The sequence below is a fragment of the Stegostoma tigrinum genome, chromosome 22 (assembly GCF_030684315.1).
Source record: "Stegostoma tigrinum isolate sSteTig4 chromosome 22, sSteTig4.hap1, whole genome shotgun sequence".
In the NCBI taxonomy this organism is placed as follows: Eukaryota; Metazoa; Chordata; class Chondrichthyes; order Orectolobiformes; family Stegostomatidae; genus Stegostoma; species Stegostoma tigrinum.
The window spans coordinates 56,769,160-56,791,503 of NC_081375.1; the positions used below are offsets into that span (position 1 = coordinate 56,769,160).

At 42.5% G+C, this 22,344-nt stretch overlaps 1 protein-coding gene across 1 annotated transcript in view; it reads left to right on the top strand.

Annotated features, from left to right (window-relative positions):
• The window catches only part of LOC132210864 (utrophin-like), a 75,780-nt gene that overhangs the window by 50,248 nt on the left and 3,188 nt on the right, over window positions 1-22,344 (top strand). Inside the window, exons 2-4 of the mRNA XM_059653563.1 lie at window positions 16,185-16,342; window positions 16,615-16,781; window positions 20,008-20,119. Of these exons, the coding sequence (XP_059509546.1) occupies window positions 16,185-16,342; window positions 16,615-16,781; window positions 20,008-20,119 (437 nt within the window). The remainder of the gene's footprint in view (window positions 1-16,184; window positions 16,343-16,614; window positions 16,782-20,007; window positions 20,120-22,344) is intronic.

The following is a 22,344-nucleotide window of genomic DNA, read 5'->3' on the forward strand; positions in this document are numbered from 1 at the left end:
AGGGGATTAATAAGTAGTTAATGAAACATAAAGGATTATGATCAGTTGGGGTAAAATAAACGTGGAAAGGCTGTGTTCCCATGGCTGATGGATGATGTTACAAGGAGAAGGGAATGCATTCATGTTTTGGGGAAAAGATGCAGGGGTTGTAAAGAGGAATTTTTTTGAAGCAGTCAATGTTCATGGGCCAGGATCTTGCTGCCTGTGGAAGGGTTAGAAGCCGAGAAAATCAATGATTTCAGTCACATGAATGCATATCTCTGGGCGCTTCATTCCTCACATTGCCATTAGATTTTATTTATGGAGGTTCTGTTATATTTTGAGTGGTTCGACTGGCATTTGATGTTTTGATGAAGTTTGCCAGATTTTGTTGGCATCATGTGAACTAACATTGAAGTGATACTTGGTTAACTACTAATTGTTTTTGGTAGACACTGTAGAACATACCATATGTATGACAAAATAGCAAAATTACAAGAGAAATCTAGTTCAAAACCTAGGTAACAGAGCACCTTTTTAAAATTAACAAGAATGTGTGATTAACACACTTAATAGCTGTGGCATAGTGTGATTTAAAAGAATGCTGATTACCAGAAGTGAAATATGGGTTGTAAGATCCACTATTTTAAACGGGTAAAGAGCCAATTAGATTGTACTTTGGATTTGGATGTCGTGAGAATGAACATCGGTTGAAAGAGATGGATGTTTGAGGTTAAATTGTTGTGAGTCCTGCTTCATAAATATAAAGGAGGGCTTCATGACATAGAAAGCTACTGTTCCTCCACCATTGTTCTGCAGAAATTACTGAACCAAACAACAGAATATGACCAGCATCACTGACGGTTCCCTCGTTAGATTTGACATTTTGCATTTGAGAAGGAAATGGCCTGTTTCCATCATTCCAGAGTACTTTTGTGAATCCTTGTATTTATTTCGAGGCCAAATAAAGGAATTAATTTTATTTAATAGCTCCAATAAGTTAAAACTGTAATTGAAGTTAGTTTTCTTCCTCCTTTGTAGTGGATCTGTTGGAGTTGCACACAGCACAACGCGTCTTGGATCAACACAAATTGACACAAAACGAGCAACGTCGAAATGTGACTGAAGTAATCAACTGTTTGACGACCATTTATGATGGTTTGGAACAAATTCACTTGGTCAATGTGTCACTCTGTGTCGACATGTGTCTGAACTGGCTGCTGAGCGTCTTTGATACGTATCTATGATTTACACTTTAATGTAGTATGTTTAGATTGTCCTAAGGTGCATGAAACTGCATGCGACGTATTGGATTTTGATATGTACATGATCAGTTAAGTAAATGTGAAGATTGTTGACTGATTAAAATCAATCCGAGTATTGATGACATAAGGTTTCAGTATGTTCTAATTTCATTTTAGTTCAACAGAGAAAGTAGTTGAAAGTTTGAGCGACTTTTGTTTTAAATCATAAAATTGAAAGTGATATACTTTTGATTCCATTTGGTCAGATCTGTACAGGATCATGTAGACGTCTTGACACTCTGATTGTAATGCTCTTCACGGTGACAAATGTTAGTGCTGGAGAAAGATGTGTATAAAGTACACAATATGAACATCATCCAGTTAATGTCAAGGAATAAATGGCTTTGTGAGGGGCAGGTCATGCCTCACAAACCTTATCGAGTTCTTTGAGGATGTGACTAGAAAAGTTGATGAGGGTCGAGCTGTGGATGTCGTGTATATGGACTTCAGCAAGGCATTTGATAAGGTTCCCCATGGTAGGCTCATTCAGAAGGTCAGGAGGAATGGGATACAGGGGAACTTAGCTGTCTGGATACAGAATTGGCTGGCCAACAGAAGACAGCGAGTGGTAGTAGAAGGAAAATATTCTGCCTGGAAGTTAGTGGTGAGTGGTGTTCCACAGGGCTCTTGGTCCTTGGGCCTCTACTGTTTGTAATTTTTATTAATGACTTGGATGAGGGGATTGAAGCATGGGTCAGCAAGTTTGCAGATGACACGAAGCAAGGAGGTGTCGTTGACAGTATAGAGGGATGTTGTTGGCTGCAGCGGGACATTGACAGGGTGCAGAGATGGGCTGAGAGGTGGCAGATGGAGTTCAACCTGGATAAATGCGAGGTGATGCATTTTGGAAGGTCGAATTTGAAAGCTGAGTACAGGATTAAGGATAGGATTCTTGGCAGTGTGGAGGAACAGAGGGATCTTGGTGTGCATATACATAGATCCCTGAAAATGGCCACCCAAGTGGACAGGGTTGTCAAGAAAGCATATGGTGTATTGGCTTTCATTAACAGGGGGATTGAGTTTAAGAGTCGTGAGATCTTGTTGCAGCTCTGTAAAACTTTGGTTAGACCGCACTTGGAGTAATGCGCCCAGTTCTGGTCGCCCTATTATAGGAAAGATGTGGATGCTTTGGAGAGGGTTCAGAGGAGGTTTACCAGGATGCTACCTGGATTTGAGGGCTTATCTTATGAAGAGAGGTTGACTGAGCTCGGACTCTTTTCATTAGAGAAAAGGAGGAGGAGAGGGGACCTAATTGAGGTATACAAGATAATGAGCGGCATAGATAGAGTTGATAGCCAGAGACTATTTCCTCGGGCAGAAAAGGCTAACATGAGGGGTCATAGTTTTAAGCTGGTCGGAGGAAAGTATAGAGGGGATGTCAGAGGCGGGTTCTTTACACAGAGAGTTGAGAGAGCATGGAATGCGGTGCCAGCAGCAGTTGTGGAAGCAAGGTCATTGGGGTCATTTAAGAGACTACTGGACATGCATATGGTCACAGAAATTTGAGGGTGCTTACATGAGGATCAATGGTCGGCACGACATCGTGGGCTGAAGGGCCTGTTCTGTGCTGTACTGTTCTATGTTCTATGTTCTATTTTCTAACTGTGTCATTGTGGTATTTTCCAGACTAATTGTCCTTCAGCTTATCTCAGTCAGATTGTTTACTAAACTCCATTTAGGAATAATGTTATGCACTTCACTTGGAAATGTATGAGGACTGTGACAGTGTATTGGGGAATCCTTGCAAGCGGAGAGAATTTTATTTTCTTTCAGTCCGGGCTGGATATAATTCTCGGACTTGGAGATGAAAGTCCGGGGTTAAACTTTCAGTGTCCTTCTATACACCCCTAATCACCTCCAATATTTCATTTATATTAAATTGAGCTTCGTCTGCATGAGATGTGTTCCAATATTATATCATTATTGTGACTGTCAATTTTGACATTGTTCATTAGGTGCGTACCCTTCATATTGATTGCAGCTCAAGATCCTTCTGGATGTCAAAACCAAAATGTTGCATTTTCCAGTAAAATTGCAGACATTGAGTGGAAATTCACACTAGGGAGTACTGAAAGGCATGGATTATTTCTCAGTACCACCCTCATTAATACTTTTTCTACCTGCCAGACGGAAACTAGACTCTCAGAATTACCGAAATGAAATTCTGTGTGGGTGTGTGGTGCTTGCACTTTGCTCAATGCTCCTCTGGACCTCCAACTTGGGTAGTAGTCACCAGCATCTGCAGCCACACCCTTCAGTAGCACCCCATCTCCACAGTTTTGACATGTGGCATGTTCCAGCCTCAGCACATCTCACATCTGCTTTCAGTACTCTTCTGTACTTCATTGCTGCATTTTGGATTGCAGCAGCCCCCCTCATTGCAGTGCTACTGCCAGGGCACTTTTATATGCAGGAACAGGCACCCATTCGTGTATTGGGCCACGTTACACATCAGGACACTTTGCTTGAGCTCTCCACTCTCATTTTGTCCCTGCATGAATGCTAACAGCTCCTCTGCCTTGTCTTCATTTGCCTTGTCTTTTTATGGGTTGCCCCCTCCGCCACACCTCACAGACTCATAATGCTAGTATATTGATTAACCTTTTGGCATCGAGACAAAGCCAGACAGCTTGTCATGTTTGTCAGCAGTCATCAATCAAAGGAGTGGGTGTGTTGCCGTTCAGCACCGTGATATGTTGATCTCACACCTGCAGCATGTGCCAGCTGCAGAAGCACAGAACGCGTTGCATTGTCTCCAACCTCATGGTCATGCTTCAGGTTCCGAGGGAATGGTCTCCAGTCAAGGGAGGCAGTTTCAGGCAGCAGATCTAGGTAACTCCAGGGCATTGTCTGATATCACTCGAGGGGCTTGGATGCAATCAGTTGGCTGCTCAGGATGACCATCGTCAGGACACTGTCCTCATAGGTTGTGAGAAGTCGAACGTGAGACACCTCACTACCTGTGTTGGCTCTTTCTGCCCTCCTGTGGGCTGTTTTTCCTGGATGAAACAAAGGGAGGGATTGAGTGAGATGAAATGAGCTGGTGCATTTGTTAGTGCTCATGTATGTTTGGGAAGGGAGGTGAGGTCTCCTGGGTGAGAGCAAGAGGCACAGAGACATAGAGGATTAATAGCCTTGGGCCCTCAAGTAGGCGAGAGCAAGTGAAGACAGACATTGAATGCTTTGGTGAGAATGGTATTACATGAGCTGTGCTGAAGGGTGGTGCAGAATTAGAGAGAGGGTGAATGTGAGGTAGCACAGAACAATGAGGCTCTTCTTCTGTTGGAGCAGGGGTCACTGATCTTGCAGCACTGCTGGATGGTTCTTTTGGTGGTTGAGCCTGCATTGGCACTGGACAGCCTTGGATCAGTCTGGCCGAGTCTTGTGTCGTGGCCTCCTGTGCTTGTCCTTGGGAAAGAGGACAGTTCTGCACTGCACCAATCCATCCACCAGGACCTCCAGGTCCCTAACTGTAAAGTAAGGTGCTAATTTCCCCTTTCCTGCCCTGTCTGGGACAAATGCTATGAACGGTACGAGGCAGTTCTGGATTCTGAGCAATTTACTGGTCCACAATAGCCTTCAAACATGGCACGAGTGCCAGTAATACCGGGATGGTCCAGTTACTTTGAGTGGAGAACTAACTAGCGTCGGTTGAGAGAGGCACAACAGGAGCATTGTTGCCAGTTATTGAATAGGTTTGCAACAACAGAGTGAGAAAATTTCTTCGGTCTTTTGGAGAGATACTGTCCTTGCAGTGCAATAAAAATGACACTGAACTGATTCATTCCAGTGTTTTAGACCTGAAGATTTAAGAACAGAATTAGATCATTCAGCCCATTGAGTGGGATCTATCATTCTCAATCCCATTCTCCTTTGTCCATACTAAGCAAGAACATATCTATCTATGCCTGAAATCAACTCTGACTTGGCCTCCACAGCTTTCTACATCAATGAGTTCCACAGATTCGCAACTTTCTGACTGAATAAATTCCTCCTCATCTCCATCCTGAAGGGTGGTCCCTTTGACTCTGAGGCTGTGCCCTCAGGTCCTAGTCTCTCCGACTCGTGGAAACAACATCTCCGTGTGCACTCTATCCAGGCCTGACTGACCTTCAGTGTGACCCCCTTCGTCCTTCTAAACTCCGTCGAGTACAGACCCAGAGTTCTCAGCCACTCCTCACATGACAGTCCCTTCATCCCCAGGATTATGTTTGAGAACCTCCGCTAGACCCTGACAAAGGCCCGCACATCCTTCCTTAGATAGATGGCCAAAAACTGCTCTTAATATTCCAAATGCAATATGACCAGAGCCTTACACAGCCTCAGCAATACGTCTCTGCTCTTGTATTTTTGCCGTCTTGAAATGAATGCTGACATTGCATTTGCCTTCCCAACTGCCAACTGAACCTGCATGTTAAAAGAATCCTGAACTGGGGCATCTTTGTGCTTCAGATTTCTGAAGCCTTTCCCCATTTAGAAAATAGTCTATGCCTGTAATGCCACTTCTCGAAAGACTCTCTGTGACCTCCCAACCCCCTCAACACTGCCTGCCTTTCCACCTATCGAAATGTCATCTGCAAACTTAGCAACAACCCACTATGGACAACAATACCATCAGTTCCTTTGTCCAGATTGTTAATGTATAATGTGAATGGCTGTAGTCTGAACTCTGATGACTGCGGAACTCCTATAGTTGCTGGCTGCCATCCTGAAAAAGACCCTTTTATTGCCACTCTGTGCATTCCGCCAGTTAGCCAATTCTCTGTCCGTGGCAGTACCTACTCCCTAACACCATAAGCTCATTTTTTTAAATTTTGAAGCCTCCTGTGTGGGACCTTCTCAAAGGCTTTCTGGAAATCCAAACAGATAAAGTTTAATGGTTCTCTTTTGTTTTAACTCACTGGTTACATTCTCAAAGAATCTAACAGAGACCTTCCCTTGACAAAGTTGTGTTTTCTCAGCCCAATTTAGCATGTATTTCCAAGTATTACCATGTACTTCCAAGTCCTCTCCGGCCTCATCCTTAATAATGGACTCTAAAATCCGACCTAATGACCAGCGCCAGGCTAACAGGTCTATAATTTCTTGTCTTTTGCCTCCCTCCATTTTAAACAGGGGCGTTATATTTGCCATTTTGTACTCCTTTGGGACCCACCCTGACTCCAGTAATTCCTGAAAGATCACCAATAACTGCATGGTTTTTTCACTTATCTCCTTCAGAACTCTGGGGGGCAGTCCATCTGGTCCATGTAATTTACCATCTTCTCGGAATTATAGAATTCCTACAGAGCGGAAAGAGGCCATTGGGTCTGCACCATCTCCGCAAAGAACATCCCACCGAGACCCAGCCCTGTACTGTTTCCCCGCAAGCTCACATTTGCCATGGCTGATCCACCTTGCCTGCACATCTTTGGACTGTGGATGGAAATCAGAGCACCTGGCGGAGACCCGTGCAGACATGGGGAGAATGTACAAATTCCACACAGACCCTTCAGCTTCTCCTTTGAGATGGCCACCACACTCACTTCTGCTTCAGACTCCCTTAAAGTTCTACTACTGGTGCCTTCCAACCTGAAGACTGATGCAAAATACTTGTTCAGTTCCTCTGCCATTTCTTTGTTCCCCAACACGACTTATTTGGCCCCTCTTGAAATTTTCTTTGGATTTTCAGGGGTGTTTTACAATAACAATATCTACTTTATTGTGTTGACAAATGGATTATTTAGATCATCACAGAAACAAAAAGCAAAATTCATCAGTACTCTCAACTAACAATCATATATATATTAATATCACAATCACTGCATTTCCATCAGGTAAGCACATAGCTGGAACTTTCTAACCTGGCAGTTTTCACTTTTCATTTCTCAGATTTCACTCTCAGACACAACAGTTGATGTTGACACACTGTTCATTAAAAATAGCATCCACTGTATTTTTCCCCATGTTGTAGCTCGTGGGCTTGTGTCACCTTAACCCATAGAGTCCATGTTCATTTTCAAGCAAGTTATTACTTTCGTGATTTCAGGTGTTACATTCAGAAGGGTACCATGCTGCAATTCGAGCCTGCAGTTTCCAGAGTAATCCCAATGTGGAAGATTTTGAAAAGTATGTAAGTTTCCCTAATTTACTTGTCTTTTAGATCCAAACTGATGAAGACCACGGTCCAGATTTCTGTTCTTAACAAGAATGCCTATTTATTACAACTGCATAGATTCTAGCTACAGTCAGATATTTACAAACATTGGACACATATCTGTACAAATTAAAACTGTAAGCCCCCTGTTAACTCATCTTCCTGCAGACAAACATCGAGGGGAGAGGGATAAAACATGGATATTATAGGTGTAAAAAAAAGGCTAAGTAAGCTGTTCAGTGGCCCCTGTTCACAGGATTTGCAAAGATGATCTTGAGGATATAAAACAAATGAATAAATATCCCGGAGTGACTTATTATCTATTAAAACATGTGTTGATGATATGGCATTGCTATGATCATAAAATAGAACGTTGTCCAATTTCCTATGAGCATTACCGTAGTTTTCATTTGTATTCTCCATGTCGGGAACATACTTAATTAGTACTTTACTGATGAAGTGACCTTTGCTCATCTACAGTGTTCAGTTGCAAACAGCCAATAGTTTATTATTCTAATTTCGTAACTTTGGTTTGGAATTTTGTCATAGGAAATGTATTTCACCTACATTACCCTGTGTACTTGTAGCCAATCCTCCATTGGCAAAGAAACACAACTACAGAAGTTAATAAAAGAAAGAAGTGCATTTATGTAGCTCATTTTATGGTCTCAGGCATAAAAAGTACTTTATAGGCAGCTAAACTACCTTTGAAATGTCGTCACTGATGTAGCATAAGAAAACCTGTTGTATTTAAAATAGTCAGAAGTAAAGAAATATGAAATAATAAAGAAAGAAGAAATAGTAAAATAGATATGAAATTATGAATGTAAAGAAATATAAAATCTTCAGCCCTTTGCGAGTGGAGACGTAGAATCAGGAGATGCAGAGTCAGTATGGAGCCTACCAGGGAGGAGGCAATTCTGGATCTGGTGTTGTGCAACGAACCGGATTTGATCAGGGACCTTGAAGTAAAGAAGCCATTAGAGGTAGTGACAATAATATGATAAGTTTTAATCAGCAATTTGAGAGGGAGAAGGGAGAATTGGAAGTGTCAGCATTGTAGTTGAAGAAAGGGAACTATGGAGCGATGAGGGAGGAGCTGGCCAAAGTTCAATGGTTCAATACCGTAGCAGGGATGGCAGTGGAACAACAATGGCAGGTATTTCTGGATATAATGCAAAAGGTGCGGGATCAGTTCATTCCAAAGAAAGATCCTAAGGGGAGGCAGGGGCGGCCGTGGCTGACGAGGGAAGTTAAGGACTCTCTAAAGATAAAAGAGAAGTATAACATAGCAAAGATGAGCGGGATGCCGGAGGACTGGGAAGCTTTTAAAGAGCAACAGAAGATCACTAAAAAGGCAATACGCGGAGAAAAAAATGAGGTACGAAGGAAAACTGACCAAAAATATGAAGGAGGATAGTAAGGATAACAAAGTGTGGAGCTGGATGAACACAGCAGGCCAAGCAGCATCTCAGGAGCACAAAAGCTGACGTTTCGGGCCTGGGTGAAGGGTCTAGGCCCGAAACGTCAGCTTTTGTGCTCCTGAGATGCTGCTTGGCCTGCCGTGTTCATCCAGCTCCACATTTTGTTATCTTGGATTCTCCAGCATCTGCAGTTCCAATTATCAAGGAGGATAGTAAAAGGTGTGTTGAAAAAAAAATGGTTAAGACTAGAATTGGGCCCTTGAAGACAGAAACAAGTGAATTTATTATGGGGATCAAGGAAATGGCAGAAGAGTTGAGTAGGTACTTTGGAACTGTCTTCACTCGGGAAGACACAAGCAATCCCCCAGATGTAATAATGGCTGAAGGACCTAGGGTAATGGATGAATTGAAGGGTATTTATGTTCGGCAAGAAATGGTGTTGGATAGACTGTTGGGTCTGGAGACTGATAAGTCCCTGGGACCTGATGGTCTGCATCCCAGGGTACTTAAGGAGGTGGCTCTGGAAATGGTGAACGCATTGGTAATCATTTTCCAATGTTCTCTAGATTCAGGATCAGTTCCTGCGGATTGGAGGGTGGCTGATGTTGTCCCACTTTTCAAGAAAGGAGGGAGAGAGAAAACAGGAAATTATAGATCGGTTAGCCGGACGTCAGTGGTGGGAACGATGCTGGAGTGAATTATAAAAGATGAAATTACAACTCATTTGGATAGCCGTAACAGGATAGGTCAGAGTCAGCAGGAATTACGAAGGGGAAATTGTGCCTGACTGATCTTCTGGAATTTTTTGAGGATATAACTGTGAAGATGGACAAGGGAGAGCCAGTGGATGGGGTGGACCAGGACTTTCAGAAAGCCTTTGATAAAGCCCCACAGAGGAGATTAGTGAGCAAAATTAGGGCACATGGTATTTGGGGCAAAATACTGACTTGGATTGAAAATTGGCTATCTGACAGGAAGCAGAGAGTAGTGATAAACGGGTCCCTTTCGGAATGGCAGGCGGTGACCAGTGGGCTACCACAAGGTCCAGTGTTGGGACCGCAGCTGTTTACAATATACATTAATGATACAGATGAAGGCACTAAAAGTAATATTAGCAAATTTGCCAATGACACAAAGCTGGGTGGCAGTGTGAAATGTGAGGAGGATGTTATGAGAATACAGGGTGACTTGGACAGGCTAGCTGAGTGGACGGATGCATGGCGGATGCTGTTTCATGTGGATAAATGTGTGGTTATCCATTTTGGTGACAAGAACAGGAAGGCAGATTACGATCTAAATGGAGTCAGGTTAGGTCAAGGGGGAAGTACAACAAGATCTAGGCGTTCTTGTACATAAGTCAATGAAAGCGAGCATGCAGGTACAGCAGGCAGTGAAGAAAGCTAATGGCATGCTGGCCTTCATAACAAGAGGAATTGAGTATAGGAGCAAAGAGGTCCTTCTGCAGCTGTACAGGGACCTGGCTTAGAAGGACGAGAGGGTGTCTGATTGAGACGTATAAGATTGTTAAAGGATTGGGTACTCTGGAGGTAGGAAGCATGTTTCCGCTGATGTGTGAGTCCAGAACCAGAGGACACAGTTTAAAAATAAGGGGTAGGGCATTTAGAACAGAGTTGAGGGAAAACTTCTTCACCCAGAGAGCAGTGGATGTATGGAATGCTCTGCCCCAGAAGGCAGTGGAGGCCAAGTCTCTGGATAGTTTCAAGAAAGAGATGGATAGAGCTCTTAAAGACAGTGGAATCAAGGGTTATGGGGATAAGGCAGGGACAGGATACTGATTGTGGATGATCAACCATGATTATAATGAATGGTGGTGCTGGCTCGAAGGGCCGAATGGCCTACTTCTGCACCTGTTGTCTATTGTAAAAGTTAATTGTGTAAGAATGATTAAGACGGTCCCATATTTCTGGTGTTGGCAGCTTGTTCAGATAGGGAAAGCAAGGTTGATCTTGATTCTGCTCCTGTTTGTTACACAGAAGCCTCTTCGAGCAACAATTCTTGCATGTTGATGGGACATTGAAACGCAGGTAGATTATCATGATCACTTGTTGAAAATGGATAGCAGCTAGTGGTTCTCTTTCCTCTCAACCAGTGACCAGTAGGCAATGGTCAAACAACACCTAACCCAGAGGTCACAAGCTCCCCTGAGACATGATGTCAGTTGAGTCTCATGAATAACTACCTGCAGATGAGTTATCTGTAGATAAAGCATGGTATTAAATCTCACATATACTGCTCTCAACCATTTTATTCGAAGTGTTTATCACTCGTTGCATCGAAACAGATCACACAAACTGAATTGGCATCTGCACAAATACCAACATACAAGTTCCATATAGTGGCATTTTGTTTAAAGTTGTATTTATAAAATGATCTGGTGAAGTATTAATCTTCACAAATCATATTAAGATGCTACAGAAATCTATGGAAGTGAGAAATTTGTTTTTTGATTCAATACATGTGTGACAAATGACAATTCAAAGAGATCTTTGTTTCAGCTGGAGTGGGTTGCGGAGTCGGCCTCATTCGGGGCATTTGAGTGACTATTAGACAGGCATATGGATGGTCATATAAGATAGGGGTGGAGTTAGATAGACCTGAGGTTTAGGGTAAAAGTTCGGCACAACATTGTGGGCTGAAGGGCCTGTACTGTTCGATGTTCTATGTACCTTACGCTGTATTCAAATAAGTAAAGTCAGTCAGTGACGTTCTGCAACTTCCTTTTCCAGAAGTATGAGTGGAAGAATCAGAGTGCTTTCTTTGAAAATTGGCTTGACGTGACTCTACAAGGGTCATCTGGAGGAAAAATACAAGTGTCAGTACTAAATCTATCATTGCTGATACACATGTAAACTGTAGATTTAACTGTATGTAAACTTTGTTCAACAAACTAGCACACTCAATAAACCGACAAAAATTATACACCAGATGTTTACTGTATTCTCATCATCTTGTGATGTATGGTGAGGATGCAAGTGAAAAGGCACTCTGCCAGTAAGTTTTAATTGAGGCAAAGTTGCCTCATTACTGAAGTCATTTATGCTGTAAATGAGGGACAACAGTGATGTGTATATCCCAGATAATAAAATGTGAGGCTGGATGAACACAGCAGGCCCAGCAGCATCACAGGAGCACAAAAGCTGACGTTTCGGGCCGAGACCCTTCACCCAACCCCCTCAACAAAGAGGTACTCTCTGATGAAGGGTCTAGGCCCAAAACGTCAGCTTTTGTTCTCCTGAGATGCTGCTGGGCCTGCTGTGTTCATCCAGCCTCAGATTTTATTATCTTGGATTCTCCAGCATCTGCAGTTCCCATTATCACTGATACAATGTGTATATCCCATGCATTATGTTCCTATTATTGAGTGTGTGTTTTTTGCGTGTGTGGACCGATTGATCAACTGGAATTTTTGATTATTCAGCTCATTCCTGGTACCGCAGGTGCTGTTTAACAAAAGGTTTGCTGTTTTAGTATATTTCTGTATTTAGTCACTGCCACATGAGTGTTAAGTCATAACTTGGTCTGTGCAGAATGTGCACAGTGCATTCCTGCAAGATAAATGATGCGCTACATATGTATGATGCTATTGTTTCTCAAAGGCACTAATCTTAGCGGCTGTTTTTGTGACCAATAATGTTTTCATCATTCGCACTGGGAAAAAGATTTGGAAGTGCTGTATGACTCTACTGCTCACTTGCAGCAGTGATAACACTGAATGTGAGGTAATGTTTTTGCCCATTTGTTGTTCTGTTGGTCAGCAATGTATCTCACAAACTAATGGGCATATTTCATTGAAAGCTGGTATGTACGGGTATGGTCCAAGGAAGAACTGATTAGTTTTTGACAGATCCAGATTTATTTCTCTATTTTTTAAAGCAACAGTTAAAATTGGTCGGATAGGCAAATGATCATCTTTCTGGAATATTATTGATTGATTTAGAATGTTGTGGATTGTGTCAGCCCTGATAGTAGAATTTGTCATAACTATCAAAATATGAGCAGATTTTTGAGAGCAGATTATCAAATTGGCCTGAGGCTTTCTCAGTGAGATGGAAGCTTTTAAGAAAAGGATTTATTTTATCGGCCTTGCATTTACAAAGAATCAGTCAAGTGGAGAAATGCCTCAAAGAAAAGCTGTGTAATTATAGTCTCATGGATGTTTTTTGCACAGGAGGAGGCCGTGCGGTCCGTAGTTCCTGCACTGCTCAACAAAGATCTGTCTGCATCGAACTCACAGTACATTGCTTTCCGTTTTGATTGTTTGGCTCATAGCCCTGGAGCCTACGGCAACACAAGTGAATATCTAAATACTTAAATATTCAGACACTTTCTGAATCAGCCACACTTTCAGTCAGTGAGCTCAGGACTCCCACCACACTGGGAAAATAGGTTCTCCTCAACTCCCCTCTTAGCTTTCTACCTGTGAACTTCAATCTATGCCCCCTGTGTATTGACATGTCTACGAATGGAAAAAGCAGCTTCCAGTTATCCTTTCTATGCCCTTCAAAATCTTAAACATCTTTACCAGTTCCCCTTGTCTGCTTCAATCTTGGCATCGGTCAGATGGGCAGGTCAGTGGCAGATTGATATAGCCTGAAGAAGGATTAAGATAAGAGAGTACTTAATGTGGCAAAGCCTGTCGTGCCCGATGGAGGTCAGCAACGGCAGTCAGCAGTGAAGTCCACTGGCAACGGTGGGCGGGCCTTAGCCCAGCGCAGGGGAATACGAACCGTCATGGGGGAAGCCTCGGTCAGAGTGTCTGAAAACTCGTGGCTTAAGAAAGGACTGTAATGTTTGACTTTTTAAACTTTTGTTTTTATTTTTCTACTGTTATACTAAGAAGACTGTAGTGCTGAACTTTTTAACGTATTCAATTATTTTTATAACATAGAGCATGGAACGGTGCAGCTCAGTACAGGCCCTTCGGCCCACGATGTTGTCCCGAACTATTACCCTCATCCCAAGGTCTGTCTCACCTCCACCACTACCTTATACTGTCATCCATGTACTTGTCTAATGGCCGATTAAATGCCCCTAATGAGGCCGACTCCACTACCCTCTCCGGCTTTGCGTTCCACTCCCCTACGACTGAGTAAAGAAGGATGGATAAATTTTCTACATTTGCAACTGAAATTTCGTACCGAGGTACTTTGTACCTGAGATGGCACCGTCTGAGGTGGCATTGCACTCCTGTACCCTGTATTGAATATGTGTGATAATAAAACCTAAGTCTAAATCTAATGCATAGCAGGACACTGGGAAGCTTAGAGGAGAAAAGGGATCCTAGGGTGCTAGTTCATAAATTCCTGAAGGGGTCAGGTCAGGCTAGTAAGGGTTGTTACAAAGACATATGGGACATCTCCCTTTATCAGATGGTAAGAGTGGGGAGGTCACTTTGTGCTGTTTAAAAGTTTGGTTAGGCCACAGCTGGAGTTGTGTGTGGCATTTTGGTCACCACCCATCAGGAAGGATGTGATTGCACTGGAGGGAATGAAAAGGATGTTGCATATGTTGGAGCATTTTAGCTGTGAAGAAAGGCTGGAAAAATTCAGATTATTTTCTGTGAAGCAGAGAAGTTTTCGGGGTTGAGTGGAGGTCCTGATAGAGGCATATAAGATTATGAGAGGTAAAGATAGGTTGAGTAGAAAGCATTGTTCCCCTTAGTTAAATCATCAATAACGGTAGGGCATAATGTTAAAGAGAAACACGGGAAATTTAGCGGAGGTTTGAGGAAAATCGTTTTCATCCAGAGTGTGGTAAAGGTCTGGAATGCATTGCCTGGGAGGGAAGTTGAAACAGGAAACCTCACACCCTTTGAAAAGTACTTGGATGAGCACTTGTAATGGCATAATATTTTTGAGAATGGTCTAGTGTGTAAAAATGGGACTAGTATATGTCGCAGTGTGTTTTTAGAGGTACAGCCTTAGTGGGCCGTAGGACCTCTTCTGTACTCTATGATTCCATGAGAACCCCCAGCCCAGGCAGCATCTTGGTTTTTTCAGTAATGTCCAGGATCACACCCTTCATAGTGTGATCCCTTGCCTTGTTAGCCCTCCCGAGTTCGTCAGCTCACACTTTTCCTGGTTGAGTTCCAATTGCTGTGTCCAGCTGACCAGTGTGCTGATCTCCTCCTGAAGTTTATTCTTTCTGTCTGTCAACCAATTTTGGGTCCAGTGTACCACTTTGCCTTTGATCCCATGGCTGTTATTTACATGACCATTCCGTCGATATCCTCCTCACTAAATTAGTCATTCGCTAGCAACACGGTCATACACACTGTGTTTAAGCCAAAATGATGAATCTCGTTGACAAATTTCAAGGGTCCTTGTGGCAAGCCCTGCACAACCCCACTGAAAGCAAACATCCTGTCAAATAGATATCCCTCTACCATCAATCACCCTGTGCTCTCTGCCTCAGCCAGTTTTGGCTCCAGTGTGCCTCTTTGCCTTTGATCCCGTTGACTGTTGCTTTCTTGATCAGTCTGCCAAGGGGGGCTTTACTAAGTCCACATCGAATGCATAAGCTCATCAACACTCCAACATCTCCTCAAAAAAGGATCAAATTTCTGAAACGTGACCTCACCTTAACAAATCCATACTGACTATCCCTGATTAGTTCATGGAAGTACATTCTACCCCTAAGAATGCCTCTTTATAGCTTCTCCAGTGCTGAGATTATTCTGACTGGCCTTTAATTTCCTGGTCTGTTCCTCTCTCCATTTGTTCATCGTAGGACAATGTTCATCATCCTTCATGACTTCACGTGTGATTGACAAGTGTTTGAAAATTGCTGACAGGGGCCCAAATATCTCCTCCCTCACTTCCCTTGCTCGCTGGTATACATTTCAGTTCGGCCTGTAGATGTATCCACTTTTAAATTTGCTAAACCAGCTGCATCTTCCGATGTCTAAACTTCTGATGTTCCTAGGTCCTCTGCCCTGATATCAATACTTGCAGTGTCCTTTTCCATTGTAAAGATTGACACAAAATATTCATTGAGGACAGTGCCCATGTTTTCCAGGTCCACACAAAGATTATCTCTGTGAAAAGAACGAGGAGATATTAGAGAGGTTTGAGATTTACAATCAAGAAAGAAATGACTTCCTTGGAGAATCATACAACATGCATTGTCCATTGGTGCCAAGAAACAGAAGTTTTTGTTTCCACAGTTGTTTGCAAATAGCCAATCAAGATCATAAAATAATGTTTTAAGATAATTTACAAAGCAAGGCAATTGAGGAAGATATATTGGATGTATTGAACTCTTAACTTCCTCCCTTATGTTTAGGAATATCAAGTTTTTTCTTATGGATAACTTTTGCAGACCTCTTCAAACAAGGAGCTGAACCCACAGAATTATGTGACCAACAAAGCCTGAGCCTTTTGCTTCACAATGCAGTCCAGATCCCTCGGCAGCTGGGTGAGGTACCTTCATTTGGAGGCAGCAACATTGAACCAAGTGTCCGCAGTTGCTTCCAACATGTAAGTGTGCTCTGCGCCACTTCAGAAGGTCAAGCGGGTCTACTTGCCAGTGTGAATTTTGTGCTCATTTTCGGTTTGAATTAGTTCCAGAGGCCAACATGTACCACCACTAATCCAAGGCTATCATGTTTATAAATAGTCAATGTTTTTAATCATTAATTTAATAAAAACAATGTCAGAAACCCCAATGATAGTGTATTAGATATGTCTGAGGATAGCGGATGTAAACTTGACATAATTAATCATGCAGCTGATCTTTTATTTTCTTCCAGGGCCAGAACAAACCAGAGATTGATGTTGAACACTTTGTAGAGTGGATGAGATTGGAGCCTCAGTCCATGGTGTGGCTGCCTGTTCGACACCGTGTGGCAGCTGCTGAAACTGCAAAACATCAGGCTAAGTGTAACATCTGCAAAGAGTACCCACTCGTAGGTTTCAGGTGAGATGTGCAAACCAGCAGAAAGTTAGAGGGAGTTAGTTTTTAAAGAAAGCTTTTACTTTAGATGTTCTATTAGAAACTCCATCAGTCAACAACACAACTGAGATCATCACAAAACCCGAACAAATTCATGGACCAGAGAAGTAATTAGGACAAATTAAGTATCAACTTCTTTACCTTAATTTTTTGTGAGAGGTGAGTGCTGCATGCTTTTGGTATTTTGTTCGCAGTTGCATTGATCACAGACACTGTGGCTCAGAACGGATTGTGACTCGACTTCCGGTTGGTTCTGTAATTTGCAATTATTGGGAATTTACAGAAAGGCCTTTTTATTAGTCCTGTAATCAGTGTGTGTGCATCCTATGAAAGTGATTGCTGTGTTGTTGCTAAATGATCGATAAAACTTCTTGTCCACAACTAGTAAATTAAATTGCAGATTTGGACAGGATTTCTAAGGGGTAAATTGAACCTTTTTGGTTAACTATTCTCCGACATTTCTAAGATTGGCCATCTTGGAGAAGGTGCGTGTTACTGCCATTGATCTGATCAAACAACTCTCTGTCTGAGAAGAACTGGAGTGAGAGCCCAACTGTGGATGAAACTATGACTGCCGTAACTAAATCAAGAGCAACAACGACCCGGAGTCAATTGAATTCCATCTGAAGCTTGAGGAATGGTGGCCTAACTCTGAAGGCCAAGATCTGTTAGCTTTTCATGGACTATGAGGAACAGGGCAGGATTTCACAGAATCTTTAAGATGCCATATCTTGTACAAAACTGAAGGAGAAATGTCAGATTGCTCAAAGAACCATGAGATCACCAGCCTTTGCATTGCTGGGAAGATTCTGGCAAGGTTACTTCTGAATAGGTTTATACCACCATGGCAAATGAAAACCTTCCGTGCGAAGGGAACTTTGTGAAAATGTTGGAGAGAGACAGAGCAGGACCAATTTACAATAACGATTCCAGGGTTGAGATATCTCATTATGAAAATTGATGAGAGGAATTGGGACAGCTTTCCTCGAAGATGCTGAGACTTAGAAGAGATTATTTTGAATCTTGCAAAATCATTTGAGGTCTGGTCAGAGTAGACGAGGGGAAGACTTTGCTACTTGTGACAGAATTGAGAATAAGATGCAGAGGTTTGAAGTGATTGACTAAAGAAGTAACTGCAGTGTAAGAAATAGCTTTATCACAGTCTATAGAATGCATTACCTAGAGGAGGCAGTTTCAGTAAAAGATGCAAGAAAGCACTAGTTGATTAATTAAAGAGAAATAATGTGCAGGTTAAGGAAAAGGCACTAATTTGTGATATGTATTTGGAGATCTAGTTCAAACATGATGGACCAAATGGCTTCCTTTTACTGTGATTTGGACTTAAAATTACTTTAAAGTAAAGTGTAATTGGCTCTGGGACACGGCGGAAAAGGGTGAGGTAAACAGGACGTGAGTGATCGCAGACTTGACAGTTCGAGGGACAGATAGGAGATTTTGTAGCCGCAATCAGGAATCCAAACACAGAACTTGCATGAAAGAACAAAGAAGAGGAATAGATTCAGTTGCCCCGAGCGAAGACTGTGACCACACCTTCACCCGCTGTTGGAGAATCTGCCTGATATGAATGAACCAACCACCAATAGGTCCGCAACCAATAAGCACAACTTTCCTCGCGTGTTCATCCAGTGAGAAGCACCAAGAGGAAGGCAGCCTTTTTCCGACATTTTGTAAGCTTGACCATTTGGGAAGAGAGCCCCCCTTCTCTGACATTCTGTTCTCTAAAGATCAAATGTATTGGTTCCTGATGTTGCGTGAGGCCAGTGAACTTCCACAATTCTACACACTGTTGCTTCCAAATCTATTTCTTTCCTTACCATCTTCTCATGTTTCATCTTCTCAATCTACCGTCTGTCTGTGTTTCTTCCGAATGTTGTTCAGAAAAGTAATTCCTTTCATCCCTTTAACTTCCAAATTATGTTTGTTCCTCACGGAAACTGGTATTCTGCTTCACTTTATCTATTGCCTTGAAAATTCTGGACTAATCTGTAATTGACAGTGAGTTTCCTGTTAGCAGTGCTATTTACAAGAGGATTAACTGAACTTAACCACTTCAGTGCATAATTTAATATTGCCTTGCATATCTCCAAAAGTTTTAAGAGCCTGCTGTTTGTACTTTTATGTTGGTTTTCATGGCTATTTAGTTTCTGCTCACACATTTGAGTGCTTGCTGAGTCTCAGAGTTTGGCTTCATGACAGGAATCCTGAAGGCAATATCCTCTGTTTTGCACCATCTCATCGTATTGATGACCTACATTCTGTATGCAGTTCTATCCATTCATCTGTTGATAATTTCACACTACATTGATCAAGTCCTTCCATTTCATGAGAACATTTTCCATTCTTGCAAGGGATTTGGCTATCACAGGTGAAGTTATCATTTGTTGTCCTTCACTAATTGCCGTTGAACTGAGTGGATGGCTGGGAGGGTGGTTCAGAGCTACCTACATTGCTGTGGCTCTGCAGCCACATGTAGTGGTGTAAGGATGATCGAATACTCCCCGAAAGGACATGAGTGAATCGGATGGGTTTTTACCAACATTTGTTGATAGTTTCATGATAGTGTTGCTGGAAATAACTTTTAGTTCTGGGTATTTTTTAATGAAATGTAAATTTGACCAGCTACAGTGTTGGAACATGAACCTACATTCTCCAGAGCATTTAGCTCAATGATATTGCCACTATACCACTGTGACTCAGCCATTATTGCAGTTTATTTCTTCGCTATTTCTTCTCTTTCCCTGGAGGACTTCCCTTCTGCTGTCTGAGCTGAAAATGTGTGTCCTCCTCCTTCAGTGTTGCCTTTACAGCTTCACATGTTACAATCGCTGCTCGTCAGATTTACCTTTTCCAGGAAGATTCTGGCAAGGTTACTTCTAAATAGGTTTATGCCACCATGGCAGATGAAAACCTTCCATACTATGGGAACGTTGCAGAGCAGAAGCAATTTAAATAATTCCAGGGATGGGATATCCCATTATGAAAATTGACTGGGGGAGTTGGGACAGTCTTCCTCGACTGACCTAGCATTTGCTTCTCCCCACACAATTTTGCCATTTCTTCAAAATAAAAAAAAATACATAATTTAACTACTTAACTTGCATTCCTTGGATGGTTAAAAATATCCAAACAAAAATGAACATTTCTCTTACTTCTTGTTCTTCCTTAATAGGTGCCGCAGCCTCAAACACTTAAATTATGACATCTGCCGAAGCTGTTTCTTTTCGGGACGCACATCCAAGGGGCACAAGTTACATTACCCAATGGTGGAGTACTGCACTTCAGTGAGTAATACATTGTTCCACTTGATAGAATTATTCCGATCTGTAGAAACTTGGGGATTTAACCATTTAAATACAATCTGCCCTCAAAGTTGAAGTAGTTTGCTAAAATGATAAAAGGCCAACAGCTTAAATCAGGCTTCAATACCAGAAATACAATGTTGTGCAGAAGCTCTTTGAGGTCAAGTTGAGGCTCACGCCCACTCTTTTCTCCAGCTTTGTCACCACCATTCTTAATCTCATCAAGAACAAGCTTCCCAGTGGCCTGAACAGGATGGATAGAAAACCTTTTCACCTCAACCAGTTAAAATCACAGAAGAAAATGACACTGACCTCGCTTATGGAACTTCAGTATGTGGTTCACAACGTCATTTCCGCTTGCAGAAGTCTTCAAATCTCCCTTAAGGCCTTTGCAGAAGTATACTGAAGAATTAGCCTCAACCTTAAATTTGCCACCCAGGTTGATGGGGTTGTTAGGAAGGCATACTGTGTGTTAGGCTTCATTGGTAGAGGGATTGAGTTTCGGAGCCATGAGGGCATGTTGCAGCTGTACAAAACTCTGGTGCAGCCGCACTCGGAGTATTACGTACAGTTCTGGTCGCCGCATCATAGGAAGGATGTGGAAGCGTTGGAAAGGGTGCAGAGGAGATTTACCAGGATGTTGCCTGGTATGGAGGGAAGGCGTTATGAGGAAAGGCTGAGGGACTTGAGGCTGTTTTCGTTCGAGAGAAGAAGATTAAGAGGCGACTTAATAGAACCATACAAGATGATCAGAGCATGAGATAGGGTGGACAGTGAGAGTCGTTTGGCTCGGATGGCCATGTTTGACACGATGCGGCATAGCTTTAAACTGAGGGGTGATAGATATAGGACAGAAGCCAGAGGTAGGTTCTTTACTCAGAGAGTAGTAACGGCATGGAATGCCCTGCCTGCAACAGTAGTAGACTTGCCAACTTGAAGGGCATTTAAATGGTCGTTGGATAAACATATGGATGATAATGGAATAGCGTAGTTTTGATGGGCTTCAGGTTGGTTTCACAACATCAAGGCCGAAAGGGCCTGTACTGCGCTGTTATGTTCTGTGTTCGAACCTCAAGATGACTCAAATCCTTTACCAATCTGTCAAGTTGTGGCCCATCTTTTCATCAAAATTAATAGAGAAATCCTCCCAAATGTAGAACATTTCCCTTAGATGGGACGCTCTCTCTCTTTTAAGGCTGACATCGATACAGAGATTCTAACATTACGTCCAATCTGCGAGTGGCACCTTTGGACTCCAGAGGATGAGAATGCTCAATTGTGACATCTGTGCTGATCACAAGATCCTTGAGTTCAAGGCATGCATCGTTCAGCCTCTTCTATATGACTGTGAAACCTGGATAACATAGAGCTGCCACTTCAAGACCCTTTCAGCACAGTTTTGTCATGGATTCTCCACATCAGCGAGGAGGAAAAACCTCCTAGCATCAGCATTGATGCCATGATGATTTGAAACAAACCCCATTGGGCTGGCCATGTACTTTGGATGCCGAAGTTATGACTACCAAAGTAAATTTTTGCCAACTCAAGGAAGGCATCTGATCAAGAAGTAAAAGGAAGCATTTCAAAGACCTTGAAATGTTCCTTCAAGAAATACTACATCGAGATCAAAGTATGGGATATCCCCATTCAGAAGAAACCAACTTGGTGAATCTCCTGTATGAAGGCACATAATTCTTCAACAGCACCAGACAAGAAGTTGAAGTGTGGGAAAGGAACTGGAGAAAGGAATGCTGGTGTTCTCAAGGCCAAGACCACTTCCATCACACTGAAAGACCTCCTAAACATGTGGTCAGATATGTGGCTCTAGTTGAGGCTAATCAACCCGCACAGAGCTCATGACCTGTGATATGGAATTTCCAAGCTGGGCAATCATAGTCATCAGCCAGTGATGGCTCTTAATATTGTGCAGAATGTGATTTGATCACAAATGAGTACTGTGTGTAGCTTTGAGCATTGCCACAGAAAGACCAGGTTTTATAGAATAATCAGAATGGTGCTGCATGAGAAACTGGAATTGGGAGGAGATAGGTGATACTTATTTGTTTCTGGGCCATTGGCATCGCTAACTGGGCCAGCATTTACTTCCCATCCTTAGTTACCCTTGTAATTGGTGAATCAATGTAGCCCATGTGCTGTAGGTAGACTCAGTCAGTCAGGGGAGAATTTCCAGGACTTTGACCCAGTGG